This window comes from Barbatula barbatula (genome assembly GCF_947034865.1).
Source record: "Barbatula barbatula genome assembly, chromosome: 15".
Classification (NCBI taxonomy): domain Eukaryota; kingdom Metazoa; phylum Chordata; class Actinopteri; order Cypriniformes; family Nemacheilidae; genus Barbatula; species Barbatula barbatula.
Genome location: NC_136778.1, coordinates 12303010 through 12330185, shown reverse-complemented (window position 1 = coordinate 12330185; position 27176 = coordinate 12303010). Strand labels below are relative to the sequence as shown.

At 42.8% G+C, this 27176-nt stretch overlaps 1 protein-coding gene across 4 annotated transcripts in view; it reads left to right on the top strand.

Moving 5' to 3' along the window:
- Positions 1–26404, top strand: part of brf1b (BRF1 general transcription factor IIIB subunit b) — a 68211-nt gene extending 41807 nt beyond the window's left edge. For 3 of the 4 annotated variants that reach the window (XM_079475579.1, XM_079475582.1, XM_079475583.1), the window contains 3 exons: positions 22039–22093; positions 25137–25320; positions 25668–26404. In XM_079475579.1, coding sequence (XP_079331705.1) covers positions 22039–22093; positions 25137–25320; positions 25668–25705 — 277 coding nt within the window. In that variant the 3' untranslated portion in view covers positions 25706–26404. Of the gene's footprint in view, positions 1–20942; positions 20983–22038; positions 22094–25136; positions 25321–25667 lie in introns of those variants that run through there. The other variant, XR_013787701.1, reaches the window with a different exon arrangement.
- The last annotated feature ends 772 nt before the right edge of the window (positions 26405–27176 follow it).

Below are 27176 nucleotides of genomic sequence, written 5' to 3'. Positions count from 1 at the left end.
CCTACGGAACTGTGTGTTTGTGCTAATTCACTAACTTATAAACAGTTGTCCAGAATTCACTCATTATTACGGTGATAGTTCACCCAAAAATGATTTTAGCATTCACTCACCCTCTTGTCATTTCATGAGTTCACCTGCGCAGATAACAGCGATGTTGATAGGGATAATAAAGCAAGAGCTTGGTTATGAAGGTTATGCGTATTTGGCGTGCTGTCCGGGAAGCGGGCTCCGAGCTCGCCAGATCTATCCGAACCCGAAACACTACACCTTGGTCAGGGTGAGTGCGCCGAGCTCGGAACTGGTTTGAGCCCAGAGCACACCCCCCATAAAGCAAGAAGTTGGACAGCCGCCGGAGTACGCATACCCCCCCAAAACGCGGTGCTGGACAGTATGGAGGCGTGGACTGCGTTCGGGTAAGGACAAGAGGATGGTGGCTCCTTAGAAGGTGTGGTTTGAGATGAGGCAAGACTGGGGCAGGGGTTCCTCCAAGGATGGTTGAGACTGAGACTGAACTGCTGTTGTCAAACCCCTCCTGAAAAAGAGCAATCTGGATAAGACCATATTAAACAACTATAGACCGATCTCAAATCTTCCCCTCATAGGTAAGATCATTGAAAAAGTTGTCTTCAACCAGCTGAACAAATTCTTAAGCTCAAACGGATACTTTGACAATTTTCAATCTGGGTTCCGCCCACATCACAGCACAGAGACAGCACTCATTAAGATAGTAAACGACATTCGCTTAAGTACTGATTCAGGCAAATTATCCGTGCTGGTCCTACTCGACCTCAGTGCTGCATTTGACACGGTCGATCACAACATACTTATAGACAGGCTGGAAAACTGGGTGGGGCTTTCTGGGATAGTCCTAAAATGGTTCAGGTCATACCTAGAAGCAAGAGGTTATTATGTGAGTATAGGTGACCATAAGTCTGAGTGGACATCCATGACATGCGGAGTCCCCCAAGGCTCAATTCTTGCGCCTCTCCTATTCAACCTGTACATGCTCCCAATGAGCCAAATAATGAGAAATAACCAAATTGCTTACCACAGCTATGCAGACGACACACAGATATACTTAGCCCTATCGCCTAACGATTACAGCCCCATTGACTCCTTGCTCAAATGCATTGATGAAATAAATAGTTGGATGTGCCAAAACTTTCTTCAGTTAAACAAAGACAAAACTGAAGTCATTGCGTTTGGAAATAAAGATGAAGTTCTCAAGGTGAACGCGTACCTTCACTCTAAAGGTCAAACAACAAAAAATCAAGTCAGGAATCTCGGTGTGTCTCTAGAGTCAGACCTTAGCTTCAGTAGTCATGTCAAAGCAATAACTAAATCAGCATACTATCATCTGAAAAATATTGCAAGAATTAGATGCTTTGTTTCTAGTCAAGACTTGGAGAAACTAGTGCATGCTTTCATCACCAGCAGGGTGGATTATTGTAATGGGCTCCTTACTGGCCTTCCCAAAAAGACCATAAGACAGATGCAGCTCATACAGAACGCTGCGGCAAGGATTCTGAGCAGAACCAGAAAATATGATCATATCACACCAGTCCTCAGGTCTTTACACTGGCTACCAGTTACATATAGGATAGATTTTAAAGTTTTACTACTGGTATATAAATCGTTCAATGGCCTAGGACCTCAATACATTGCAGATATGCTCATTGAATACAGACCCAAAAGAACACTCAGGTCATTAGGATCGCATCAGCTAGAAATACCAAGGGTTCTCTCTAAGCAAGGAGAGTCTGCATTTAGCTATTATGCGAGCCGCAGCTGGAACCAGCTTCCAGAAGAGATCAGATGTGCTCCTACAGTAGTCACATTCAAATCCAGACTCAAAACACATCTGTTTAACTTTGCATTTGATTAATGTGCCACTGTGCCTCTGACCGTCCGACTGTCTGCGCTGTACTTTATTTTATTGATTATCTAATCTAAACTATATTTTATTTTATTTTATTAACTGGTTAATTTTTATTTTTCTTATTTCTTCTAAACTATGTTATTTAATTTTTTTATTCTTAACTGGTTACTTTTATTTTTCTTATTTCTTAACTGTTTTATCAAATGGATATTTTTAATTTCTTCTATGTAAAGCACTTTGAATTGCCATTGTGTATGAAATGTGCTATACAAATAAACTTGCCTTGCCTTGCCTTGATATGGAGCGAAGATGCCTGCTGGAGTGATGAGAAGTTGAAACCCATGAGCGGCTGGAAGTAGGTTTAGTGCCCGTAGAGGGTGTAAATCTAGGAATTCAGAGATTATCTAAAATTAACCCGTCTTCGTGGGTGTCCCTGGATGAGGACTGATACTGGGAGGGGGCTACTGAAGGAGGGATCCAGCTGAAGTAGAGCACCTGATGGAGGTTCCTGCTGGGGAGAGAGCTGCTGTTGTGCTTGATCCTTAGAAAGTTGTAGATGGCAGAACACAAGATGGAAGCACTGGCCTCTGCGGAGGCGATCGCTGTGGCGACGCTGGCTTCGACGTCTTAGATGGAAGCACTGGCCTCTGCGGAGGCGATGGCTGCGGCGACGCAGGCTTCGACGTCTTAGATGGAAGCACTGGCCTCTGCGGAGGCGATCGCTGCGGCGACGCTGGCTTCGACGTCTTAGATGGGAGCACTGGCCTCTGCGGAGGCGATCGCTGCGGCGACGCTGGCTTCGACATCTCAGACGGAAGCACTGGCCTCTGCGGAGGCGATCGCTGCGGCGACGCTGGCTTCGACATCTTAGACGGAAGCACTGGCCTCTGTGGAGGAGATCGCTGCGGCGACGCTGGCTTCGACGTCTTGGATGGAAGCACTGGCCTCTGCGGAGGCGATCGCTGCGGCGACGCTGGCTTCGACATCTCAGACGGAAGCACTGGCCTCTGCGGAGGCGATCGCTGCGGCGACGCTGGCTTCGACATCTTAGACGGAAGCACTGGCCTCTGTGGAGGAGATCGCTGCGGCGACGCTGGCTTCGACGTCTTGGATGGAAGCACTGGCCTCTGCGGAGGCGATCGCTGCGGCGACGCTGGCTTCGATGACTTGGATGGAAGCACTGGCCTCTGCGGAGGCGATCGCTGCGGCGACGCTGGCTTCGATGACTTGGATGGAAGCACTGGCCTCTGCGGAGGCGATCGCTGCGGCGACGCTGGCTTCGATGATTTGGATGGAAGCACTGGCCTCTGCGGAGGCGATCGCTGCGGCGACGCTGGCTTCGATGACTTGGATGGAAGCACTGGCCTCTGCGGAGGCGATCGCTGCGGCGATGCTGGCTTCGATGATTTGGATGGAAGCACTGGCCTCTGCGGAGGCGATCGCTGCGGCGACGCTGGCTTCGATGATTTGGATGGAAGCACTGGCCTCTGCGGAGGCGATCGCTGCGGCGACGCTGGCTTCGATGATTTGGATGGAAGCACTGGCCTCTGCGGAGGCGATCGCTGCGGCGACGCTGGCTTCGATGACTTGGATGGAAGCACTGGCCTCTGCGGAGGCGATCGCTGCGGCGACGCTGGCTTCGATGACTTGGATGGAAGCACTGGCCTCTGCGGAGGCGATCGCTGCGGCGACGCAGGCTTCGACGTCTTAGATGGAAGCACTGGCCTCTGCGGAGGCGATCGCTGCGGCGACGCTGGCTTCGACATCTTAGACGGAAGCACTGGCCTCTGTGGAGGAGATCGCTGCGGCGACGCTGGCTTCGACGTCTTGGATGGAAGCGCTGGCCTCTGCGGAGGCGATCGCTGCGGCGACGCTGGCTTCGACGTCTTGGATGGAGGCTTCTGCTGAAGAGTCTGCTGTGGCAGAGCCCGTGACTTGGGCGATGGCCCCTGCAGGCGGGGTCTGAATCCCTGGTAATTGCTGAGGCGGTTGCAGTGGCAGCGAGATCCCCCGCCAGGGAGATGAAGGCCGAACAGTGGAGGCCCGAGCCCATGTGGGCGAAGGATGGACTCTTAGATGATTCGGGAAATGAGGGTTCGATGGGCTTCCCTGATGATTGAGAGATCTGACCTGATGTAGCTCTTAAAAGCGTCCGATGTCCAGCGCCCTAGTGCTTGGATTTGAGACTGCGATAGGCTTTTTTGGGCGGCTGTAGTTGCTGCGCCTATGCGGAAGGAGTGGCCGGAAAAGTGGTCTGCGGGAATGCCAGACAAGAGCAATACGGCTTGAGGTGTTTTTGGAACCAGAAGCGTGTGACTGGGCGGTTAGATTCGTCCACGAAGAGAGGGTCTGATGTGGTTTTGGTCTGAGATTTCCTGAAGTGAAGGTAGGCTAGAAGGGTCTGATAAGGCTGAATCGGTGACTGGAGGTTGAAGATGTAGATGAAATGTCCCCTCCTGGTTTGGTCCGTCTTGCTTTGTTTAATTAAGAATGAGATCGTCTCTGAATCGAGTACTGATAGGTCAGATAACGTTGGATGTATTACGGGGTTGAAGATGGACGTGGTGGAAATTTCAGAACATCTTAGAAAGCCGAAAAAGGCTAGGATAAACATGGAGTCGAGCGTGCGATCGACGTGCTTGGAGTGATATCCTTTACGGAGGGTGGAAATGCATCTGGTCAGTATATCCAGGGTTATAGGTTGCCTGGGCGAGCAGGCTGGGTTCTTTGAAGGCCCTTGATGAGCATAGATGTTTGGGAGCTGGCTATGGCTGCGGATGGAGAGTTGAATATGAGCTTGTGGAAGAACTGGACCCCACTCATGTAACCTTTAATTGAGCTTGCTTGGAGGTTTCATTGCTTGAGAAATTGTATCCATAAGCTCAGGTCGTCAAGGCAGGGGCTGGATATGGATAACATGTCCTCTAAAGCGTGCGCGGAGGACGCGAGAGTGGGGAGGTGTGAAACGAACGGGCGACCTTGCGGGATTATTCTCATCGCGAAATTCAGATGGCCGAGAACGGACAGGAGCTCGCGTTTGGAGCAGCGGGGATTTGCTAACAGCGAGGAAGCGATGACGATTGTTCTGACGATTTTCTCTTTTGGCAGTGAAGCCTGGAATTTAAGAGAGTCTAATTTTATTCCGAGAAATTCGATGGAAGTGCTCGGTCCTGAAGTTTTGTCTGGGGCAAGGGGGACGCCGAGTTTTTCAAAAACCTGTTGGACTTTTGCTAGATGCGCAGCTGGAAACGAGTCGGGAGACGAGATGATTAAAAAATCGTCTAGTAGGTGGATTAGGTAGGGAATTGCATAATTGTTAGAGAGAATCCAGCAAATTGCCTCTGACAACATGTCGAAGATTTTGGGGCTGCTTCTGCAGCCGAAAGTAAGGCGGACAGAAAAGTAAAATTTATTGCGCAATTGTATGCCGAAAAGGTGCCAGAAGTCTGGGTGGATGGGCATGACTTTAAATGCGGACGTAATGTCGACTTTGGCTAGCCAAGCTCCACGACCTGCATGTTTTATTAAAGTAATGGCTTGATCGATGTTGTGATAGTGCCGCGAAAATTCCTCAATTGGAATGAGGCTGTTGATGCTTGGAAAGGCCGAGCCGTGCGGTGACGAGAGATCGAAAATGAGGCGCTTTTTTCCAGAGAATTCACAAGTTGCTACGCCGATGGGGCTGATGCGAAATACGGAAAACGGGGGAGCTTCGAAAGGGCCGATAATGAATTTTGCGTCAATCTCCTTTTTAATAAGGAGATCGACTGACTCTGGTTCGGAAAGCGCGGACTGAAGGTTGGGGCAAATTAAGCTGCGTGATGGAAGACTGATAACGCCGGGGTCGAAGCCGTTCGAGAGACCGGTCAGAAGGTAGTCCGTGAACTGAATGTCGGGGTGCGAAGACAACTCGAAAGACAAACGAGAAACGTTCACGGGAGTCGAGAGGTAATTTTTTAGATTTTTATTCTGCACTTGGGACATCGGGCATACAATACGAGCGTGTGCACCGCTGCAGAAAAGGCACACGTGCAGGAAGTGACAACGCTGCCTGGAACATCTTCCTGAATTGAAGCTCCTGCATGCCTCCAGACTGCTGGGTTGCCCGTGAGCTTGGTTGGCTGGGCGGTTTGGCAGGCGCGGAACAAAGGAAGTGGATTTGGGAGGCGAAACTGGGCATGGGGGAAGAGAGGGAGTGACTAGGGGACAGTTGATTGTGGAATGCGCTACTGAGCGACATACCGCGCAGGAAATATTCCGAACGCCTAAGAAAACCCTGTTATGCAACTCAGTGTCCAGTGCGCCCCAGTAGGGGCACTGGTTCCACTGAGCCACACGAATGGCACACTTGGCGGAGAAAAGTTTGTGGTAAGTGTAAAAATGCGCGCCCCCGTAGGAGAGAGCGAGCTCTGCCACGATGGCGAGGTAATCGCCCAGCTCGCGTCACCTATGAGGGAACGCAGTGCAGATCACGTCAGTGTAACGGGAAAAAGCAACGGGAAATTCGGGGAAAGACAGTGTGCGGGTGTGGTTGGGTGACTGATTTTTAAATGTGAGCGATAGATCACCGTAAGTGATCTGCCGCTCGGTTGACGGGGGTGATAATGGTGAGAGGAGGAAATAAAGGTCTGTGTCCGCACCTGTCAAGATCTGCGTTCTTATGTTCCCCGAAACTGGAGGCGGTTCCAAGGCTGGTGCGTTGATTGGCACTGGCATTGCTGTCGCCGAGGCCAATGAGAAGCTCGATCGAGCCTGCGGAAGAGAGAGAAGGGGGGGAATGGCGGCCGCCTGAGCGGCTAGCGGAGTCATGCTCGCGCTAGCAGCGGCTACCAGGGTGGCTGGGAAATGGCTAGGAACCGGCGCCTGCATCGCTAGCTGAGGCAGCCTCGCGCTAGCGGCGGCTACCGAGGGGGTTGGGAAATGGCTAGGACCCGGCGCCTGCATCGCTAGCTGAGGCAGCCTCGCGCTAGTGGTCGACGCAGGCGCCGTGGGCCAAGAGCCAGGGGCAGGGAATGGGTGGTAAAGCACCGGAGCTCCAGGTGCTGGTGAGCCAATGCTTCGAGAGCAGCCCGCTACTGCTGGCGGGGTGTTTGCAGGAGGCCGAAGCTGGCCAACGGCGAGAGGGACCGGTGGGTCCGTGGCGATACCTGCGCTCGCGGAAGCCCTGCTGTTCCGGCTTCCCCGCGGGCGGCCGCGACTAGCTGCGGAGGTGGATTGCCCGGGTCGGGAATACGGAGAACCGCGAGCCGTGCCCGGCTTGGTGGCGGAACCCCCCATAGCGCCCTTCGGTGAGGCGGTGTCCGCCAGGGAAGAGGCGTAGAGGCCGTAAAGCTCCGCCTTGGTCATCCGCCTGTGGAAGTGGACGTCCGCGTTGGACAGAGCTAGTCGTAAGCCCTGGACGGTCCATTTCTGTATGGCGGGGATCGCGTTGTAAGCGGAGGTGTAGGAAGAAGCCGGGGAAGCAGGTGGACGTCTCTTTGAGGCAGGAGACGATGTGCCACCTCTCGGCTTAGCCTTCCGAGGTGTAGAACGGCGGAGCGGGCGGCCTCGTGATGAAGCCGGAGAATCGCTCGATATATCCGATCCTGAGCTGGATTGATGAGCGCTCGGCGGCGCTGAAAGATTGTCGTCGATGACGTGGGTCTCAGACATCGCGTTGATGCTTAATCTAAGGAGATCGAGCAGGTAAGATGGATTCTCTATTTATGAGCGAGCTCGCTATGGCTAATTGTGTATGTGCAGTGATTGCTGATTGTGGACCAGCCGGCTGATTATATGCTACGGCTCCTCCCGAACTTTGTTAATTAAACATCATTTCAAACCTGCATGACTTTGTTCTTCTGCAAAAGACGATATTCTGAGAATGTTGGTAACCAAACAACGGCATTACCCATTCACTTCTATTGTATGGACACAAAACCATTGCAAGTCAATTGGTACTGTCGTTGCTCGCTTACCACCATCTTCAAAATATGTTCTTCTGTGTTCTGCAGAAGAATATAAGTCAAACAATTTTTAAATGTAAATTATTTTAAATGATGACAGAATTTTCAATTTTTGAGGGAACTTTCCCTTTTTTTGAGTGAACATAATAATGCCGAATGCTAAACACGCAAAAACAACAACAAATGGTATTTAAAAAGTTATTTTGGCATGTGTATGGTTTTTGCAGATCTGTGTAAACATTTTGATAGTTTTCGAAGTGTACACGTACACAGTAATAAAATCCGAATTCAACATAACCGTCTCACAAACTATTATTTATAGTCACCATCCATGGTGCAGTTGAAGCCATTTCTTAATCATTGCCTACGACCAAAACAAAACAGTGTGTGGGAGTGAGAACTCCCTGAACCGATCACACACCAAGAATTTGACATGCTGCTGAGCCTCCATGGAGCAACTAGCAATTTTCTTCTCATCTAAGGGACTGCTGCTTAGTAACAGCTTTCGCCCAAAACGGTGGTGCTTTGTGTACGACAGATCAAAATCTCAATGTGCAGAAAAGAGTGCACCGGAGAATCAATCACCAGCAATTCTGGTAACATCTGCACACGTGTACCTGCTACCCGCTACTAGAAGAGTTACATTTCTTTTAACAGTGCTTGAGGCAGTCAGGCATGATGAGTGGGAGAAGATTCCTGCTGAGACAGCTTGAGAAGAGCAATGTGACTGAGTCAACCTCCCTCTGTGACTCTGGAGCAGATGGTAAAGAGGGGCTTGTGAGTCTTTCGAGTAGGCCTTCTTGGTATCACCTGCGAAACTTTGCCCTTGTAGCATCTGCTAAGGTGAGGGAAAGGTGTGGAGGTGGGTTGGCTTATTGCTTAAGGCTCTGGGCCATAATGTCAGTGTAGCACGTATTGAGGGGACATCTGTCAACTGTGGGTTCCTGAGAGAACGCTTCATAATAGTGGCCATGAGCAAAGCATAACCCACAGGTCACTCCAAGGAGACCATCCTTGAAATTACTACACAGCACGTTTAGATTAAATGAAAGGAACTGACAAGCACCTGAGCAACAGTGAACCAATGAAGACAGCTTAACTTAAATAGCACACTGTCGCGGTGATAATGTGTGCTTCAAATTGTCCAACGTATTGCTGCAGTCAGACCAGACTGTGAGCATGCGGAATTCGTACGGACGGTGCTGCAAAAATGGGCGGGATATCCTCCATCTTTTAAATTTCTCTGCCGAGAGGTTACGCTGTGACGTTTTAATCTTATATTGGTCTCGCACAGATGATGCAAATTCAAAGGTCAAAGAGCAAAATATCTGGGCTTGCGTTTCCAAGTCGGCCACATTCGCATGCAGTCGCCGTGAGGGGGCTGCCGGCTGTCTATTTACGTTTTTATTTATGAATTAAAGTTTTGTTAAATGTTCGCCAGTTCCCGCCTCCTTCCTTCCCTTTTATGAAACTTTGTTACACTAAGATAAAAAGAGAAAAGAGAAAGCTTCATTGTGTAAGGTGTTTATACACCCCTGAAAACATGGGTTAGTATGTTATATAGAGGGTATGCATTTACGTTACTTTCCTACATAACCACACTCACACTCAGCCAAATGGCTGCTTTCAGTAGGAGAAACAAAGAAACGAGACTAAAACATGCAATTATTTGTTGAAATTAAAAGCAGCTGGGCTCGAGAGCAGGCGCGCAGATGGCACTGGGGACGGGTGGAACATGACCCTCTCAGATTTCGATCCGTTCCCCTTACTCTCCCTACAAAAGGCGACAACATTTTTTAAATCTAAGGATTAATCCGGGTTTCCACTATGTAGATTAGCCTAAGTAGTTGCGGAATCGGGTCAGGGCTGACCCACAATAATAATCTACCGGTCACCATTATTTGGTACCCACGTTCTCATTACACGTTGTTCTGTTGACAAAAAACACATGCGAGAGTACCGTCATTGAGAGAAGAGCCAACTCCCATCGGGAATCTTTAGCCACAGGTAGGGCAGGGCTTTATTTGGATGGGCACACCATGAGGCCAATCACATGGCAGGACAGACTAGGATCATACCATTATGCAAAAGAAGGAAGGGGGACACGCTCCGATGATGGCTATTGTATTGGTACAGGTCAGGTACACAAAGCAACAGAGAGAGGCGAGGTTGCCGGATTTAAGTGTAAGCGTGTTGGAAGAAATGAACGAAAAATGAAAAAGAAACAGCATCTGGCTGCATGTCAATAACATTGAAGATTGCAAGCCCATTGAAGAATTTATAAAATGTAAATATCCGTCAGAGCACGGTCAACAACAAATGGCAGTCAATGATGTCACAGAATTGAAAATTGCTAACATTCTTCCAAATATCTTTCTCCGTGTTCATCATTTTATACATTTTTATATCATTTTATAAATTTATACAGATATGGAATGACACGAGGGTGAGCAAATGATCACAGAAACTTCATTTTTGGGTGAACTATCACTTTAATGTTAAATGGGTAATTTAATGTGGTTAAAACGAATATTATTGTTTGCTTTAGATGTAATACAATGTGTACACGATATAAGGTTTATAAACGCTGTATTTTCCACATACTGTACATGTTTGTATCTCCTCTTTGCTCCGCCTCTCTGAAACGCACTGATATTTAACAAAGCAAGGTGTGCTATGATTGGTTATGACAGTAAACTAGTGACAGTAAACTAGTGCAGAGTGATTGGTCGAATACAGTACTGAAATGTAACGCCTCTTACCATATTCGGAACATCAGGTTCCAAAACCACTGACAGGTGATAAAATGGTATCGATCCTTCCTCATCAATTTGAGCCCGAATCTGATCTGGAAATGAAGATCAAGCTGATACAACTTTGCCAGCGTGACTCGAGCAGGATGTAAAGGATTGGTTGAGAGTAATTGACTATAAACAAACAACCATATACATCATACAGAGTTTGTGTGAGATAGAAACAAGCTCGCATTACAGCAGGGAATGGTTACATAATAAATACTGCGAGTGCTTCGGCCCTTCTTGACTCAACAAAGACAATAAGCCCCATTATAAACACGACATTTGTTGCCTCTAGTTGGATAAAAACTACTGATTATTAGGACTTATGTTGTCTTTTTTCCATGTTGCGCGCGTGTCTGCATTTGCAGATCACACAAAGAAACAACAACATCAAACTCAACTCGCGTTAGTCAATAATAAAGTCTTTTACAATGAAAATAAACTTACAGGCTGCGAATCTGAAGCGCCAGACAGTCCTTGTGAGGTTTTAACTGTTGGAATTGCCCCACTTTTTAACAAAAGCTTCCGTGCATAGCCGGTCTCTTGATCTCTCCCAGATTTCGTGAAGCAATCGTTGGTGAAATGCTCTGCACAAACCTGAACATTTGGTTTGTACTTCTCTGGAACAGTGTAGAAAATAAAATGTAACCATTTGTTTTTTGTTGTATCGTCTTTTGGCAGGGCAAACAAAGAGGATTTCTGTTCACAACAAAACGCACATCGTCTTTGCGATATGGCTGTGCTGGCGACGGTACAGTGAGATTTACAAGAGATTTGGGCGGTCTTAGTCAAATCGTGTTACGAACTGACGTAGATTCGCCGGGGTGTGGTTACACGAGGCGTTTCAGGCAGGTCTGGGTGAGCTTTCGCTTCTAGATAAAATACATCTTTTGTTCCTACACTTAAATTTTTACAATTTTACGTGTCTAATACATGCATGGGCAACTTATAACACACCAAAGAAAAACACGTATTTCCGGCGTATCACCCCTTTAAGACATTTGATGTGTTTGCTGTGGTTCTGTGTTCAATTGTTCAATTAAATTTTTATCAAAAATGTTAAATTTTAAGAAATTGTGTATTTTTTGTTACAAAAATAGGTGTTTTATGAAAACATTACAAAAAATGCATTTACATTTACATTTACTCATTTGGCAGATGCTTTTATCCAAAGTGACTTACAAGTAGTTTTTTTATTTACAGTGACACATTACTGCAGAGCAATCAGGGGTAAGGTGCCTTGCTCAAGGGCACTTCAGTCATGACCTGCTGGCACTGAGATTCGAACCGGTAACCTTCTGATCACAAGCCCAACACTCTAACCACTAAATAAAGAGACATTTGGGCGCCGTAAGAGCCGAATCTTTGAAAAGAGCCGGACTCCCATCACTCTGCTGCTAGCCTGCTACAACTCCTGACCCCACCCCCGGGGTCCTATGACGAGCTGTTGGCTGCCTCAATTGTGCCTGTAGATTAGATTAGATTAGATTAGATTACATTAGATTCAACTTTATTGTCATTACACATATACAAGTACAGTGTAGCGAAATGTAGTTTAGGTCTAACCAGAAGTGCAGTTAGCAAGATATACAGTTAGAATAAATACAGAATACAATATGAGAGAATATAATACAGTGGGCATGGACTATAAAATATTTTGCAGTAGGTATGTTCTATGAAAATATGACAGTAGGTATATACTATGAACAATATATACAGATGACTATATACTATGAACATTAATGTACAGGTGGATATGAACAGATAATAATTTAGACTAAAATAGTGCAAGTGACTTTGGCTATTATTATTGACATTAAATTAAATTATTGACATTGGCTATTAAAGTTGCAGTGCAATAGGTGAGTTAATGCAGTTGTTGAAGTTAATGCAGTTATTAAAGTTACGGTGCAGTATACGAGTTAATGCAGTTAATAAGGTTACAGAGCAGTAGATTAGTTAATGCAGTTATTGAAGTTACAGTGCAATAGATGAGTAGATGCAGTTAATAGAGTTACCGTGCAGTAGATTCGTTAATGCAGTTATTGAAGTTACAGTGCAATAGATGAGTAGATGCAGTTAATAGAGTTACCGTGCAGTAGATTCGTTAATGCAGTTATTGAAGTTACAGTGCAATAGATTAGTAGATGCAGTTAATAGAGTTACCGTGCAGTAGATTAGTTAATGCAGTTATTGAAGTTACAGTGCAATAGATGAGTAGATGCAGTTAATAGAGTTACCGTGCAGTAGATTAGTTAATGCAGTTATTGAGGTTACAGTGCAATAGATGAGTAGATGCAGTTAATAGAGTTACCGTGCAGTAGATTAGTTAATGCAGTTATTGAAGTTACAGTGCAATAGATGAGTAGATGCAGTTAATAGAGTTACCGTGCAGTAGATTAGTTAATGCAGTTATTGAAGTTACAGTGCAATAGATGAGTAGATGCAGTTAATAGAGTTACCGTGCAGTAGATTCGTTAATGCAGTTATTGAGGTTACAGTCCAATAGATGAGTAGATGCAGTTAATAGAGTTACCGTGCAGTAGATTAGTTAATGCAGTTATTGAAGTTACAGTGCAATAGATTAGTAGATGCAGTTAATAGAGTTACCGTGCAGTAGATTAGTTAATGCAGTTATTGAAGTTACAGTGCAATAGATGAGTAGATGCAGTTAATAGAGTTACCGTGCAGTAGATTCGTTAATGCAGTTATTGAAGTTACAGTGCAATAGATGAGTAGATGCAGTTAATAGAGTTACCGTGCAGTAGATTCGTTAATGCAGTTATTGAAGTTACAGTGCAATAGATTAGTAGATGCAGTTAATAGAGTTACCGTGCAGTAGATTAGTTAATGCAGTTATTGAAGTTACAGTGCAATAGATGAGTAGATGCAGTTAATAGAGTTACCGTGCAGTAGATTAGTTAATGCAGTTATTGAGGTTACAGTGCAATAGATGAGTAGATGCAGTTAATAGAGTTACCGTGCAGTAGATTAGTTAATGCAGTTATTGAAGTTACAGTGCAATAGATGAGTAGATGCAGTTAATAGAGTTACCGTGCAGTAGATTAGTTAATGCAGTTATTGAAGTTACAGTGCAATAGATGAGTAGATGCAGTTAATAGAGTTACCGTGCAGTAGATTCGTTAATGCAGTTATTGAGGTTACAGTCCAATAGATGAGTAGATGCAGTTAATAGAATTACAGTGCAGTAGATAGTTTAGTTATGGAAGTGGTCCATTAGTGCAAATGAGCATTCAGTTAAATATTCCTGGTGTGCAAGTGAGCAGTATAGAGTGCAAATGATGCTGTGTGTGTGTTAACAGTCCGGTAGAGCAGATAACATGAAGTACTGGTGTGTACAGTTCAGTCATGCATGCAGCCCTGTAGTGCAATGTAAACAATGTTATAGCAGCGATGAAGCAGAGTTCAATAATGAAACAGCTCTGGGAAAAAAGCTGTTTCTTAGTCTGCTGGTTCTTGTCCGGAGGCACCGGAAGCGCCTACCGGAAGGCAGGAGAGTAAACAGTCTATAAGCGGGGTGAGAGGAGTCATTGAGAATGCTGCGAGCTTGACGTAGACAGCGTTTCATCTGGATGTCCTCAATGGCAGAAAGTGTAGTCCCTGTGATGCGCTGGGCTGTTTTCACCACCCGCTGCAGTGCCTTGCGCTCAGCAACAGAACAGTTCCAGTACCAGACTGTGACACAGTTGGTCAGGATGCTCTCTATCGTGCAGCGATAGAAGTTCACCAGGATAGTTGAAGACAGTTGGTTCTTCTTCAGTGTCCTCAGAAAGAAGAGACGCTGGTGAGCCTTCTTGACCAGGCATGAGGTGTTGGTGGTCCAGGACAGGTCCTCCGAAATGTGAGTCCCCAGGAACTTAAAACTGGAAACACCTTTAACAGCCATTCCATTAATGTGGATGGGGTCGTGTGTGCCTCCTTTCGCCTTCCTGAAGTCCACGATGATCTCCTTTGTCTTGGAGGTGTTAAGGAGCAGGTTGTTGTCTGAGCACCATGTGGCCAGGTGCCGGACCTCCTCCCTGTATGCAGTCTCATCGTTGTTGCTGATGAGACCAATCACTGTTGTATCGTCTGCAAACTTGATGAAGGAGTTAGATCCGTTCACAGGCCTGCAGTTGAGTCTGAAAAGGGAGTAGAGAAAGGGGCTCAGTACGCAGCCCTGTGGTACACCAGTGTTGAGGGTGGTGGTGGAGGAGCAGATGCGGCCTAACCTAACAAGCTAAGGCCTGTTCGTCAGGAAGTCCATAATCCAGTTGCAGGTAGGGTTGTTGATGCCTAGGTTTCCAAGTTTGACGATTAGCTTGGAAGGGATGACAGTATTGAAAGCAGAACTGAAGTCTACGAACAGCATACGTGCATAAGTGTCCTTATTGTCCAGATGTGTGAGCACGGAGTGCAGCGCCATGGACACTGCATCATCCGTGCTCCTATTGTTGCGATAGGCAAATTGGTATGGGTCCAGTGTGGGTGGTAGAGAGTCCTTTAGGTGTGCCAGGACCAGCCGCTCAAAGCACTTCATGACAATGGGTGTGAGTGCTACAGGGCGGTAGTCGTTCAGGCACGTCGGGTTGGAATGTTTTGGAATGGGCACAATGGAGGTTGATTTAAAACATGCTGAAACCACTGCTTGGGCGAGGGACAGGTTGAAGATGTCCATGAAGACCCCGGCGAGCTGCTCTGAACATTCCCGGAGTACCCGACCAGGGATGCCATCTGGCCCAGCAGCCTTGCGCGCGTTGATCCAACTTAGTGCATTGTGAACATCAGTTGAGTTAAGTGTGATGATTGGGTGGTCAGCAGAGGGTGTGAGCTTGGTAGCCGTTTCCTTGGTAGCTGTAGTAACCGTAACCATAGTGATCAAATGCCATCGTCTATGATTTTGATGAGTTGGTGAACTGAAATAAATGGACTGCATAACTGCCACATAAGGCAATGAAGAGACAAAAAACAATCACCTAATTTATTTTTAAAACAAACAATTCATACTGTCATTGTAAAATAAGTCTGTGCCGGTTTATGTCTGTCCCTGTGTTGGCACGTTTGGCACCCAGTCACCATATATCAACGTAAAATCAAAGTGAAACCTACTGCATTGAGAAATGACCCCAACCCAGATTCATCTGCTCTGTTGTACTGTGCTGGGACAGTTAAGAGGATAATCATGTCTTACTTGGACCTTTGTCTCTCCGAGCTGTGTCCCCGGGGGCTTTTCACAGTAGCCTGCAGGATGTGTGATAAGATGCCTTGTCACCAGAAGGTGTGGAAACCACTGGGCCTTAATGGTTCCCTCCTCTGGGGTCAGATTGGATGTCTTCCTTCCGTATCTCCTTCATCATGCCAGTTCTGTTCTGTTTAGCTGTGCATTTGTTTCTGAGTTGGGTCGAGCCTTGTTAACGGCAAATAAACAGCAAATAGTGATTGGCTTTTATAGGTTATTAAAGACTGGTTTGAATCCTTGTGACTTTTACTGCCGTTTTTAAACTTTTGTTTACCTACCTACTACGCTAGAGTGCCTGAGGTTCAAGAAGGCGGTGTATCCTACAAACATCTGTGTTTTTCCCTCTCTCTATTATTTTTGCTCAAATATGCCTTCTGTACTTGCCAGATGAATAAAAGCTTTTGGTTTAAGGTTGTCACAATATCAAACTTTCACTACACCGTGGCTAGAATTTATGATATATTATCGCAATATCTATTGAAATAAAAAATGTAGCAGTCAAAATCATCTTTATTTTGGTTAGTTGTAGGGGCAGATAGAGAGTGTGTAACCATTGTTGCTCTAAGGGCAACATATTAAATGGAAGCTTATCATATGTTTAGTATTAAAAACAATATTGATAATCTTGGTTTTTAATTTCACATTTATCACCAATACCGGAATATTGTGAGACTCCTATTTTGATAAATTTCTTCTGAATTATGTATGTGATTTAATCCACCATCAAATTTTGATGAAAGCCATTCAAATTTCAACCTGCCCTTCAATCTGTTCTACGATTACTCTTACAACTTAAACGCTGGTACACCCAGCTGGAGAACGGGGATTACAGCTGCGTGGTGGCACCCAAAGCCCCTCTCCCCCCTTAGATTTATTTACACAAAGCCAGCTGCCGTATGATATTGGCTCAACAGAAATATTCCTTCCCCCCCGTCAAGTTTCATCCACATGCATTATTGACAGACCGGCATATGGGCCCGGCGGAGCAAAAGTGCTCCCTACGAAATGCTTGAGATCGGGCCAGAATTTCGTTCACACAGAGAGGTGTTTCAATATGTTGCCTAGCTACAAAGCCCATAAGTAGTAATAGTAATATGGGACGTGTTTGATTTCCGTCTTGGAGCCTTCTACGTGTTATATATATCCCATATGTGAATAGTCTGTTTGCTTTGGTACTTAAATAGTCATTCATACTTTGTGGCTAGAGTTACACGTGTGTTTAATGTGCAGTTGGCAGATGGGAAACAACTGTGTAAATTTAGACCTAACGTTCCAAAGCTTTCATCATAAGTGGCCATGTGTTACGGTGATTTTCACTAGAATAAAGACTCTCTTTGGTTTGACTTTCTTTGACTTTTTTATAAAATCGTTGCTTACAACAATTTGATTGAAGACGGCCATGTTTGGATTTAAAGACATTTTTTAATGTAATAAGTAAATATTTAATATATAATTTTTAATATTGTGTTTTATAGTAGGTTTTTAAGATGTAAGCCTTATTGTTTTACAGCAAGCAGTGCTGCATTTTGGCACATTAATATACAATTTGTGGTCACGGCTTTATAACAATAATATAATATAATCTTTGTATAATAAAATAATATAATACTGTATAATATTTGATTAATAATATGATGGTTGAATTCATATTATATAAATAATGCCAATCTTTAGACTATTTAAGCAGTCTTTGCACAAAATAATAATCTGATTATGATAATCTAATAATTAATAATTAAGGAATCCTACAATGAATTGTTGTGAATGTCTTGAAAGCATGTTTTACACTCCATATTGAATGATCCTACATGCATTTGATTCTTTGCAACCTTTTAAACCTTTCAATCTTTATTTATCAGTCAAAATCCTGAAAGATGATGCCGGCATCAGTAATTCAGTCTGCCTTTGAAAGAGTCCTGAGAGATCCTGAGAAATTATTGATGACAGAGCAGCGTTGGGATTGATTGTTAAGTGGGCAAATTTGTCTTGCATGAATTCGCTCCATTAGCCAGCTCATCCACCATCTGGACCCGGGCGGGAGCAGCAGCCGGGGGGGTGGGGGTCCGGAGCTTGGCATAGAGGCCAGGCGCCCTCACCAGCCTCACCCTCTCAGCCCTGAGGGCACCCCGTCTGACCTGTGGATTGCCTTGTTTTACTTCTCTTTGGGAGGTCACAAAAGGGACAACGAAAATGTAGCACTCTATTCAATATTGCAGGTTACCCATCTGGTTACGGTCATTTATTATACAGTAAAGATGTCACAGTTATGTTGTGCAGATCCACTGGTTTTGACTTCACACTTTTTCCTGATGTCAGACACCTGTGAAAGTCCCGACAGGGGGAAACAGTGCACAGCTGCTGACACAAACCTCATGTTTCAATGTGTGAATGTGCCTACGCTTTTTCTAAATATAAAGATAGTGTTAGGACTTAATAGCAAAAAAGACATATTATTACTGAGCATAATTCAATTGAATTTTGTTGCATATTTAACACTGACTCAAACCTGTAAGTCCTACCAAAAGATCACTCACACCAGCTCGATAGTTTAAGATAAGTTATGGCTAGAAAAGACTTAGAAAGACTTACATGTACTTGACAGTAATGAATAAACTGGTGATGCACCCAAATGAAAATTCTGTGCCGAAAACGATACAGAAAATTCAGGATGCATTTGGCCGAAAACCGAACCTGAAAATTACTTTAAAAAAAAGTTTTAAGTATACACACCAAAACCACAAAAATCTAAGAAAACATATTTTAAAACAATTCTAAATATATTATTCTTCCTACACGCAACACGCACAGGTTAATGATCCATGTTATCCCAGTTTGTTTATAATTTGAAAATGGTCCAAGCGTTTTATGTGCTTCATCGGAGGATAGAAGACATGACCTTGGTTACCATACTCAATGTCACAAAAGTGCATACATTTGAATAGCGACTCAGTAATTCAGTTGACTTTCAGGTCAGTGAAAGAAATCGCAGATTTCTCAGACTTTTGGATCTCAATATACAATATCTTGACCTTTGACTTCTGTGCACATAGCCCTCACTGTTCAGTGCCCCAGGTCACATGTCAGAGGCCGTTCAGCAAGCAGTGCTGCAATTTGGCACATTAATATACAATTTGTGGTCATAGCTTTATAACAATAATATAATATTATTATAATAAAATAAACTTATATAATACTGTATAATATTTTAATAATAATATGATGGTTGAATTCATATTATATAAATAATGTTAATCTTTAGACTATTTAAACAAATGTTTTAGTCTTTGCACAAAATAATATCTTGATTATGATAATCTAATAATTAATAATCTAATGAATCCTACAATGCATTGTTGGATGTTGAATGTTTTACTCTCCATATTGAATGAAATATGCCCTCACCGTTCAGTGGCCCAGGTCACATGTCAGAGGCCGTTCAGCTCAGTGTCACTCTCAGTCGTGTGTGTAATATGTGAGTGTGGTGCCCAGGGGTTCATGGGGGATTGTGTTATGATGTGGTCAGCCTCTAAAGGGCATGGCAGTGGAAACAGAGATGGGAAAAAAAGAGTTCAACAGTCACATTTAGTGCTTGTCCCCGAGGTACATGTATCTAAACTGTCCTCTTCCCTTTTTCCCTCTCTGTGATGTCACAGATCTGGCTTCTCTGGTCACAGATGCCTGCTATTAAAAACATGAAAGAGCTCTTGAAGAACACTTAGATGTGTTTACAGTTTTTTGCCCATCTGACACTGGAAATGTTACTGTTAATTTGGTCCAGTTAAAGGGCCTCCGTGCCGCCTGTGTGCCGAGCAGATTGATTGTAATGGGTTTAGAGAAGAGCAGACGGTCTGTCATAAATTGCTTTTGGCATGATTCATTAAATAAAAATGTACAGAAGGAAGTTTATTTTGTTGATTAAAATATAACATGTTACTCAGAGACCGAAGTAAACATTTTTCAGGATGCTGTTTTATCACAATTTCTTTTATTTAAACCAGTGATCATTTCAAGTACAATCAAATTGGCTTTAAAGGAAACCAATTAAAAACAAAATTGTTTTCTTCCATTGCATCAAGGTATTCAAATACGTTAAAAGATAAACTTAAGTTACAACAACTCTTAAAAGAGTCAAAATTTAAAAGAGTGAATTGATAAAATGACTTGTAAAGCTTATTTGATAGGCTACTCTAAATGACTAGCCCCATCATAAATAATAAAACAAATTCTTTAACGCAACACTTAAAAATTAGGTTTTGAAAATTAAGTTAATATTTTTTGGAATTGTGTATAAATTCTTATAAGAAATTATTTGATTTAAACGAATGAAATACAGATCCTAGTAAATCTTTGTAAAAAAACACTTTTTCAAAACTGTTGTTATATTATTATATTCATATGTTGTTATTTTATATTATTACATGTTAGATATGTTATATTATATCACCATTTAGTAGATTTTGACTTGTATACAATGCTGGCAAAAATATTATTGTATTAAAGTTGAATTGGGTTGCTATTTGGATTATAGTAACTTGCTGAGGTTAACGGTGTGGTGTTGTTAGTTTTTAATATAATGCATTTTGAAATCTTAAAGGTGTGGCAAATATTTTTTATGTCTCCTACATTACAGATGACACTGAAATGGACTGTAGGTGTCTTGAGAAATAACACACAGCTCTGTAAACTGTCTATCGATTAACCAATCAGACAACGTTGAGGTGCTTATCATCTGTCAATCATTTTGAGAGGTCCAGTTTGCTGACATAAGAGTGAGATTTTGAAGAAAGGGTGGTCCAAAAGTTGAAATAACACTTACTTGAACTTGTGATTTAACATTAGTCACTTTTATTCTATGTCAGTGTTTTGAGGTCCTTATTACGTCTCAGTGATTTCTGCTGTCGCTCAACTCGCTTCTCCCTCGGCTGCCTTTGAAGAACAGAAAACAATCGCTTGAACTTTCAAACCAAGGACTTCTGTTCTTTTCTTTTGTCGATGCGTCTCCGGTTCCGTTCAGGCTCTCGTGCATTCATTGTTGTAAGATTATCTACATTTTTCAATCCGATACACTCTGTGTGTTGTAGATTCAGCTGGAGGCCATTCCACTTCTACGGCTGAAGATTTGTAAGTGTATTAGTCACACTTGGGTTGTAGGATCCGCACCTCTTCCCGAGACTATTCACTCTACGAGACCGGTCGGGTGTGATTGTGTTTTTCAGTAATGTGTTGTTGGATAATCCTAATGCTAGAGTGATGTTGAGGGTGTGTATCAGAGCCAGGACACTAGTTCACAGAGCAGATCTGGCCAAAACAGACAAAACTCAACTCTGATTGGACAGCAGATGGCTAATGTAGGTCGCCACCCCCAATGAATTATGACAAAGGAATCCCCAATGTGTCTTCGCCTGAAAGTCTCTCTGTCTCTTACTTCCTTAAGCAGATTAATTCTTCTGAAACAGCACTAAGACGTCATCGCCTTTTCACTTCTTTGCCGAAGGAAATAACGTATTTATGAAACGAGCAGTTTGTCCGTTTGGGCTACTGTAGAAACAACATGGCGAATTCCATGTAAGGGGACCCGCGGTGTATGCCGATAGAAACCTACTAGCCTAATAAAAACATAACGCTTCATTCTGTAAGGTCTTAATACACCTCTGGACACATAGTTATATTATATGGTATTTCTGTCAATAGATCCTCAAAATAATTATATACAGCACCTTTAAGGTTCACATAACACTAACATGTAGCCTTACCAAAACCTCCTTATTTTTAGAATGTTCTTCACTTCCTCTCTTCCCTTCCCCCGTAAAACTAATTAATGTTTTATGCCAGTCTCTTTAATATTAGCCCTAAATAGTGCCGGTGTTTGATGTTTAAATCCATTCGCTGGGAAATGTAAGCTAAGCATTTCATCAATGCCACAGGGCTTCTTTAACCCCAATAGTGCAGGTCTCAGTGTGAATTCAGAGCTTTAGATATGCCTCAGTAATCTGCACTCGAGTGGGACTGAGGAAAGGATCAGGATGTATGCTTCATATTTTCATATTTTTAGAAGGCAAATTAGGCCGGTCGTGAGCTCATTAAAGCTCTCTTTAAAGCATCTATATGAGGTGATGTGGAAACGGATGAGATCATTAAAGATTCACCGATTTTTTTCTTTCGTCTTGCTTTCTTTAGGCTCCGCCCTTTGATATCATCTGCACCCAAGAAGAAGAGGACAGAAGCCAAACCGGTAGGTTAAATGACGGCACTTTATTATAACTGTTAATGGGAAAGTTCATGCAAAACTTTTGATATTGTTTATTTACCCTAATGTCTTTCAAAACCTGTATATGACTTGTTCTTACTGTATGTTTTGCCAGAGGAGAACTGGAATCCCCTGGTTAGGCCTGTTTTCCCTCTGAGGTTTTTTTTCGCCTCCAATGGAGTTTTAGGTTCCTCGCCAACGTTTGCATACCTGGCCAGGCAAACTATAAGTTTTATAGTTTTATTTAATTAACGCTGCATATAGGAATTTATAGTCTGTCTGATATTTGACCTGTGTTTTGACTTGCATAACCTTATATGTTTTGCTTATAGTCATCATATCATAAAATATCTTCTGTTCTGCAGAAGAATGAAAGTCGTACAGATTTGGAATGACATGAGAGTATACTCATAGGGTACATGCAAAGCCATAGTTGTTGCTCTCCACGTCCCTTTTTAAAAACAGTGAAGTGCTTAAAATATAAGCTGGCTCTGATCTTCAAATTCATAATGCAATTATAAAGATTAAATCAACGGTATTCTTGTATGCACCTCATTTCATAACCCGAGAGCTAACGTGATTACTGCATCGGTAAGCACTCGTGCTCTATTTTCTCATTGACCTATTGAGCAATATTTCATGACTATCTACTTAGAGACCAAAATACATTTGCTTGGCCCAAGCATTGTAACCCTACTTAACCCTTTGCTCTAAATCCGTCTTTTTTTTAGTTTGCTCTAAACTAAATGTCATGGTGGCTAATATTAGAGCAGCTAATTGGTACACAGGGTAATCATGGTATATATAGACGATACATTTCAGTACGCTTAAGTCAATATATGTGATGATAATGTTAAAGCTGCATAATTTGATGTTTTGGTGATGCTGCCCCACTGCATCGGTCAAAGAGCAATGTGGCTTGTATTTATCCACAAAGTGGGTTTTTCGAGTAAGCTTTCCCTGTCGCTACGCAACCGCCTTCCCGTCTCGTACAGGATGGTGCCGATTGGCTTTTGCCATTGGCTGCTGGGACATTTTGAAATTAATAAGTGTTACATAATGTATTATGCATTTCAGAGAGTCATTCTTAACATGGAATCATTAGCAATGCTCTCTTATTTCCTGCAAAGAAAGAACAAAAGGGCACGGTTTCATACTTTGCTCGAGACGTGCATAAGGGGCTCTTAGTCTCTGTTTATTACACAGAAGAGCTATGAACAAAAAAAATATGTTGCTATAATTGAATAGTCTTTACTTTATAGCTGAACTAAACAGATTGCAAGCACATGTCATGTTCTTAAGAAGATCATTAACGCACCAGCCCGGGTGACCCGCTCAGGGTGTAACCCACAGGTGAGCTGCAGGCCTCTGCCGAGCTTGCCAAATCCTGCTATTGCTAAACCCCGCTGCTGCTGTTTCCCTTTCAGTGGCAACGCCTGAAGAGTGGCCTCACGGTACAGCAGCACGTCTGTGCTATAATTACCACTGAGACTCTCGTGCACTTCCTCAGATTTTCACGACACAATAATTGATTTAGGCCTCTGCTTCCCTCTGAGCACTACTTCCTTCCTCCGATGCCTACTGGGAAATGTTGCCCTAAATTATTCGGACTCTTATTTTGTGATTTACTCGGTTTTTCTTTTACTACAATTTGATGAAATGGATCATGTTGCAGGCCAGATTCAAACCTGCATCACCAACATGGGCACCACATGCAAAGCCATACTTGTTGCTCTCCGCGTCCCTTTTTAAAAACAATGAGGTGCCTAAAAATATTTGGGTAGCCCTAAATGAAAAAAAAAGGAAAAACTGCTCTACAGAGTGCGTTTCGTAAATACATGATCTTGCAAAAACGTGGCAAAGCGTTTGTCCTTGTCAGTTGACGTAGTGCTTTGATAAGGAGGGGGAAGAGTTAAGTGAGACTCTAAAATGTCCACATTGCTCCTTTAACTAATGTTAACAGTTACATAATTATGATATTAAAACTAAAATGAGCTAAGATAAATAAATGCCGCAGAAGTATTGTTCATTGTTTTTTCATGCTTTCTAATTCATTACCCGGGTAATTCTCACAAAATCTTGGTTTCAAAATGTCAAAAATGATTGTCTGAAGAACATTTGCATCAACAACACATTTCCTTTGTAATTCATCATAAACAAGGTATGACATGTTTAAAAGCTCTATTTCGAAACTTTTACTGACAGTTTAACACAATTTCGTAATAAAAATGATAAAAAGGGCCCTCTCATTACCATAACTAGTTAAACTAGCCATGGCATGTGTTGCTAAAAAAGCGAAGTCATGATAGTAAAGTACGTTTTTATTAACCGTACACAATAAGATATTAATTCATTATATTTTAATAGAAAACAAAATTATTTAAATAAAAAAATTTAAATGCGGAAAACAACCTCTATTGGTAATGAGAATGAAAAGTGGTTTACACAGCGTGACAAGAGAATCTTTTTTAAAGTTATCGGTTAACCTGTCTGCCATTTGAAAGGTACTGATAGATGTGTTCCTCCACATGAATTGTGTTCTTCTAAAAACTTTTATTTCAAGATCTGTGTGTGTGTTTAAACAGCCCTTTAAAAATGGGGTGAGAACATCATTTGTGGACTCCTATTTCTTTCACTATTAGCTCAATTTGAAAACACGTTTATATGCTTTCAATTATATTTTGTCATTTGAGCACTTCTAGTAGAACATCCAATTGTTTTTTAAGAATATTGTAATTTTACTGTGTTTACATTACAACATACTCTGGAAAAATCGGGGTGTGTTATGAGAATTTTAGCAGAAAAAGCAATAAAATACATAAAAAAATGTATTCCTATGTTGAATTGATGCTTTGTGCAAGGTTGATAACACAATTATGATTATTATTATCATGTTTTATGTTGCAGAATAATAATGTTCTATAATTCAAATCTTTACTGCCATGTTGTTTCAGTGGTTTCGTGAGAATGACCCACCTAATTGTTAACAAATGCAACCTTATTATAAAATGACCATTATTTCTTTTAGGTCACCCTCAACATCCATATGATGATGCCTCCCCCCACCCCTGAGCCCCCGGTTGACGCAACCCCTCCCCCTGTGGTTGAAAGTGGCCCCGTGGCGTACGAGGAACCAGCAGAGGAAGATGAGGAGAATGAAGAAGAGCCAGAGGAGCCTTGTGTTAGCGCCATGCAGCTGATAGGGGGAAACGGTCAGTATGTCACAGCGTACCGTAGCCGTGGATAATGAAGTTACGGTTCAAGGGTTGGACGATCAAGGGGTTTTCTAGATTACCTCTATGGTCTGGCTCTTCATTTTGACAAATTGTTTAATGTTAAGTGGGCCGCAACTCTCTAGCACTTTGTGGCAGACTGCATTTGGAGTGTTTATCATCTTGATAAACGGCATCTATCTCTTCTCCTCTCAAAGTCATACATCTACAAATACTCGCTTATCACACAAGTGTCCTTGTTGCACTCCACCATCTAATCTAATCTGCCACCTTCACCATTTATCCAGAAGCCCGAGAATTAATTCACATCTTTGTCTTTTTTACAGACTATGGCTGTGAAGTTGAAGAAGAAGAGGTCTTCTAGTCTGTCCAGCGATGTCTTTTTAGTGCTCTGCTTTGCATTTGAGGCACGACAAAGCTATAATACGACGCCCGTTTACAAAAGGTCGCCATTTCTCACTATTTATTTTGTGCCTGCTTGAACTGCGGTAATCTGTGGGATGAGTGAGTCATTGTGTGAGAAGAAAAACTAACTGCTTTAGACTGAAAAACAAGTAGTGGGCAGACCATTTTAGTGGGTAATACCAGTTATGTATCTGGTTGTGCAGGATTTGAATATACGCAGGAACGTAACCAATGGAAAACAATGTGTATTCTACATTTACATAGCAGTGAACTAGTGCACCAAAACTCATTCTTCTGACAAGAAGGCTATTTCTTCAACTCAGTTTTTATTTATCTTTTACCACACAGTTTTTCACCTTTTTTGTGCTATGTTAGCTCTTTTTATGCTTTATTTATCTGCTGGGACCAAATTATGTGTACGTCTGTATATTTGTATATAAAACAGCATTTTGTCAAGTGTTATATTTCGTAAATCTGTGTAAAAGTAAATTATCCTCTGTGTTGTACTGTAATGGAATTTAATTTTTTTCACTGTAGATTTATTGTCATTTCAATAATAAGTCAGCATCATCAGATTTCAGAGTAAACACCAGCTTCTGTAACGGGAGACACGTGATTTTAACTTTTTAATGTATGTAAATAAATTCACATCGTCTTCAAGATGTCTGCTTCCTTAGGCTCCTCAAAAGCTTTTGTGTGTGCGAGAGGTCTGGATTTATCGATTGACCCATAATAGTTGCAAACAGAACAGCTCTGTGTGAATGTGTTTGACTATAAGACTATAAGTTTGACTATACTAGTCTCAACAATGTCCATTTCCCTTTTGATGTTTTAATTTGTTTTTCAAGGCTTACATTTATATTTCACTTCCCAGCAGGCTGTACAAACTTAATTTATCAATTTATTTTCCTGACTGCTTTTTATGTATTCCCTACGTGTTCTTCTACTGTACAGTCTCACGCAAACTCTCAGATGGATGTGGCTAATGTATGATGCCAGCTTCTGCTTTCTTAACCGCACGTCATGCAACTGTTTCTGATACCGTCGCTAATGTCTAAAATCAGATTTGTTCCGGAGTCATGGTCAAGGTGCTTCAAGACCGCTATTCATCACCTGGAATTTCCTTATCAGATTTAAGCTTGATGTCTTTGTGCACAAAGAACCAACCACCGCAATTTGTGACTACCTTAATGGCTAATGATATTGATTTTTATAAGCCCGAGGTCAGATGAATGTGATGGGTCTCGTATGCCATGACACAGCTCATCAACAAATTGCTCATTATGATAAGACTCCAAAGAGATTTAACAGAACCGCTGGCCTCTAAGTAACCAAATAACCATTAGTCTCTCTGTGTGAAAGGCTGAATTCATGCGCAGCAGAGCAGTCTCCCTTAAAGTGGGAGATTCCTGAACGCATGTCGAGTGCTT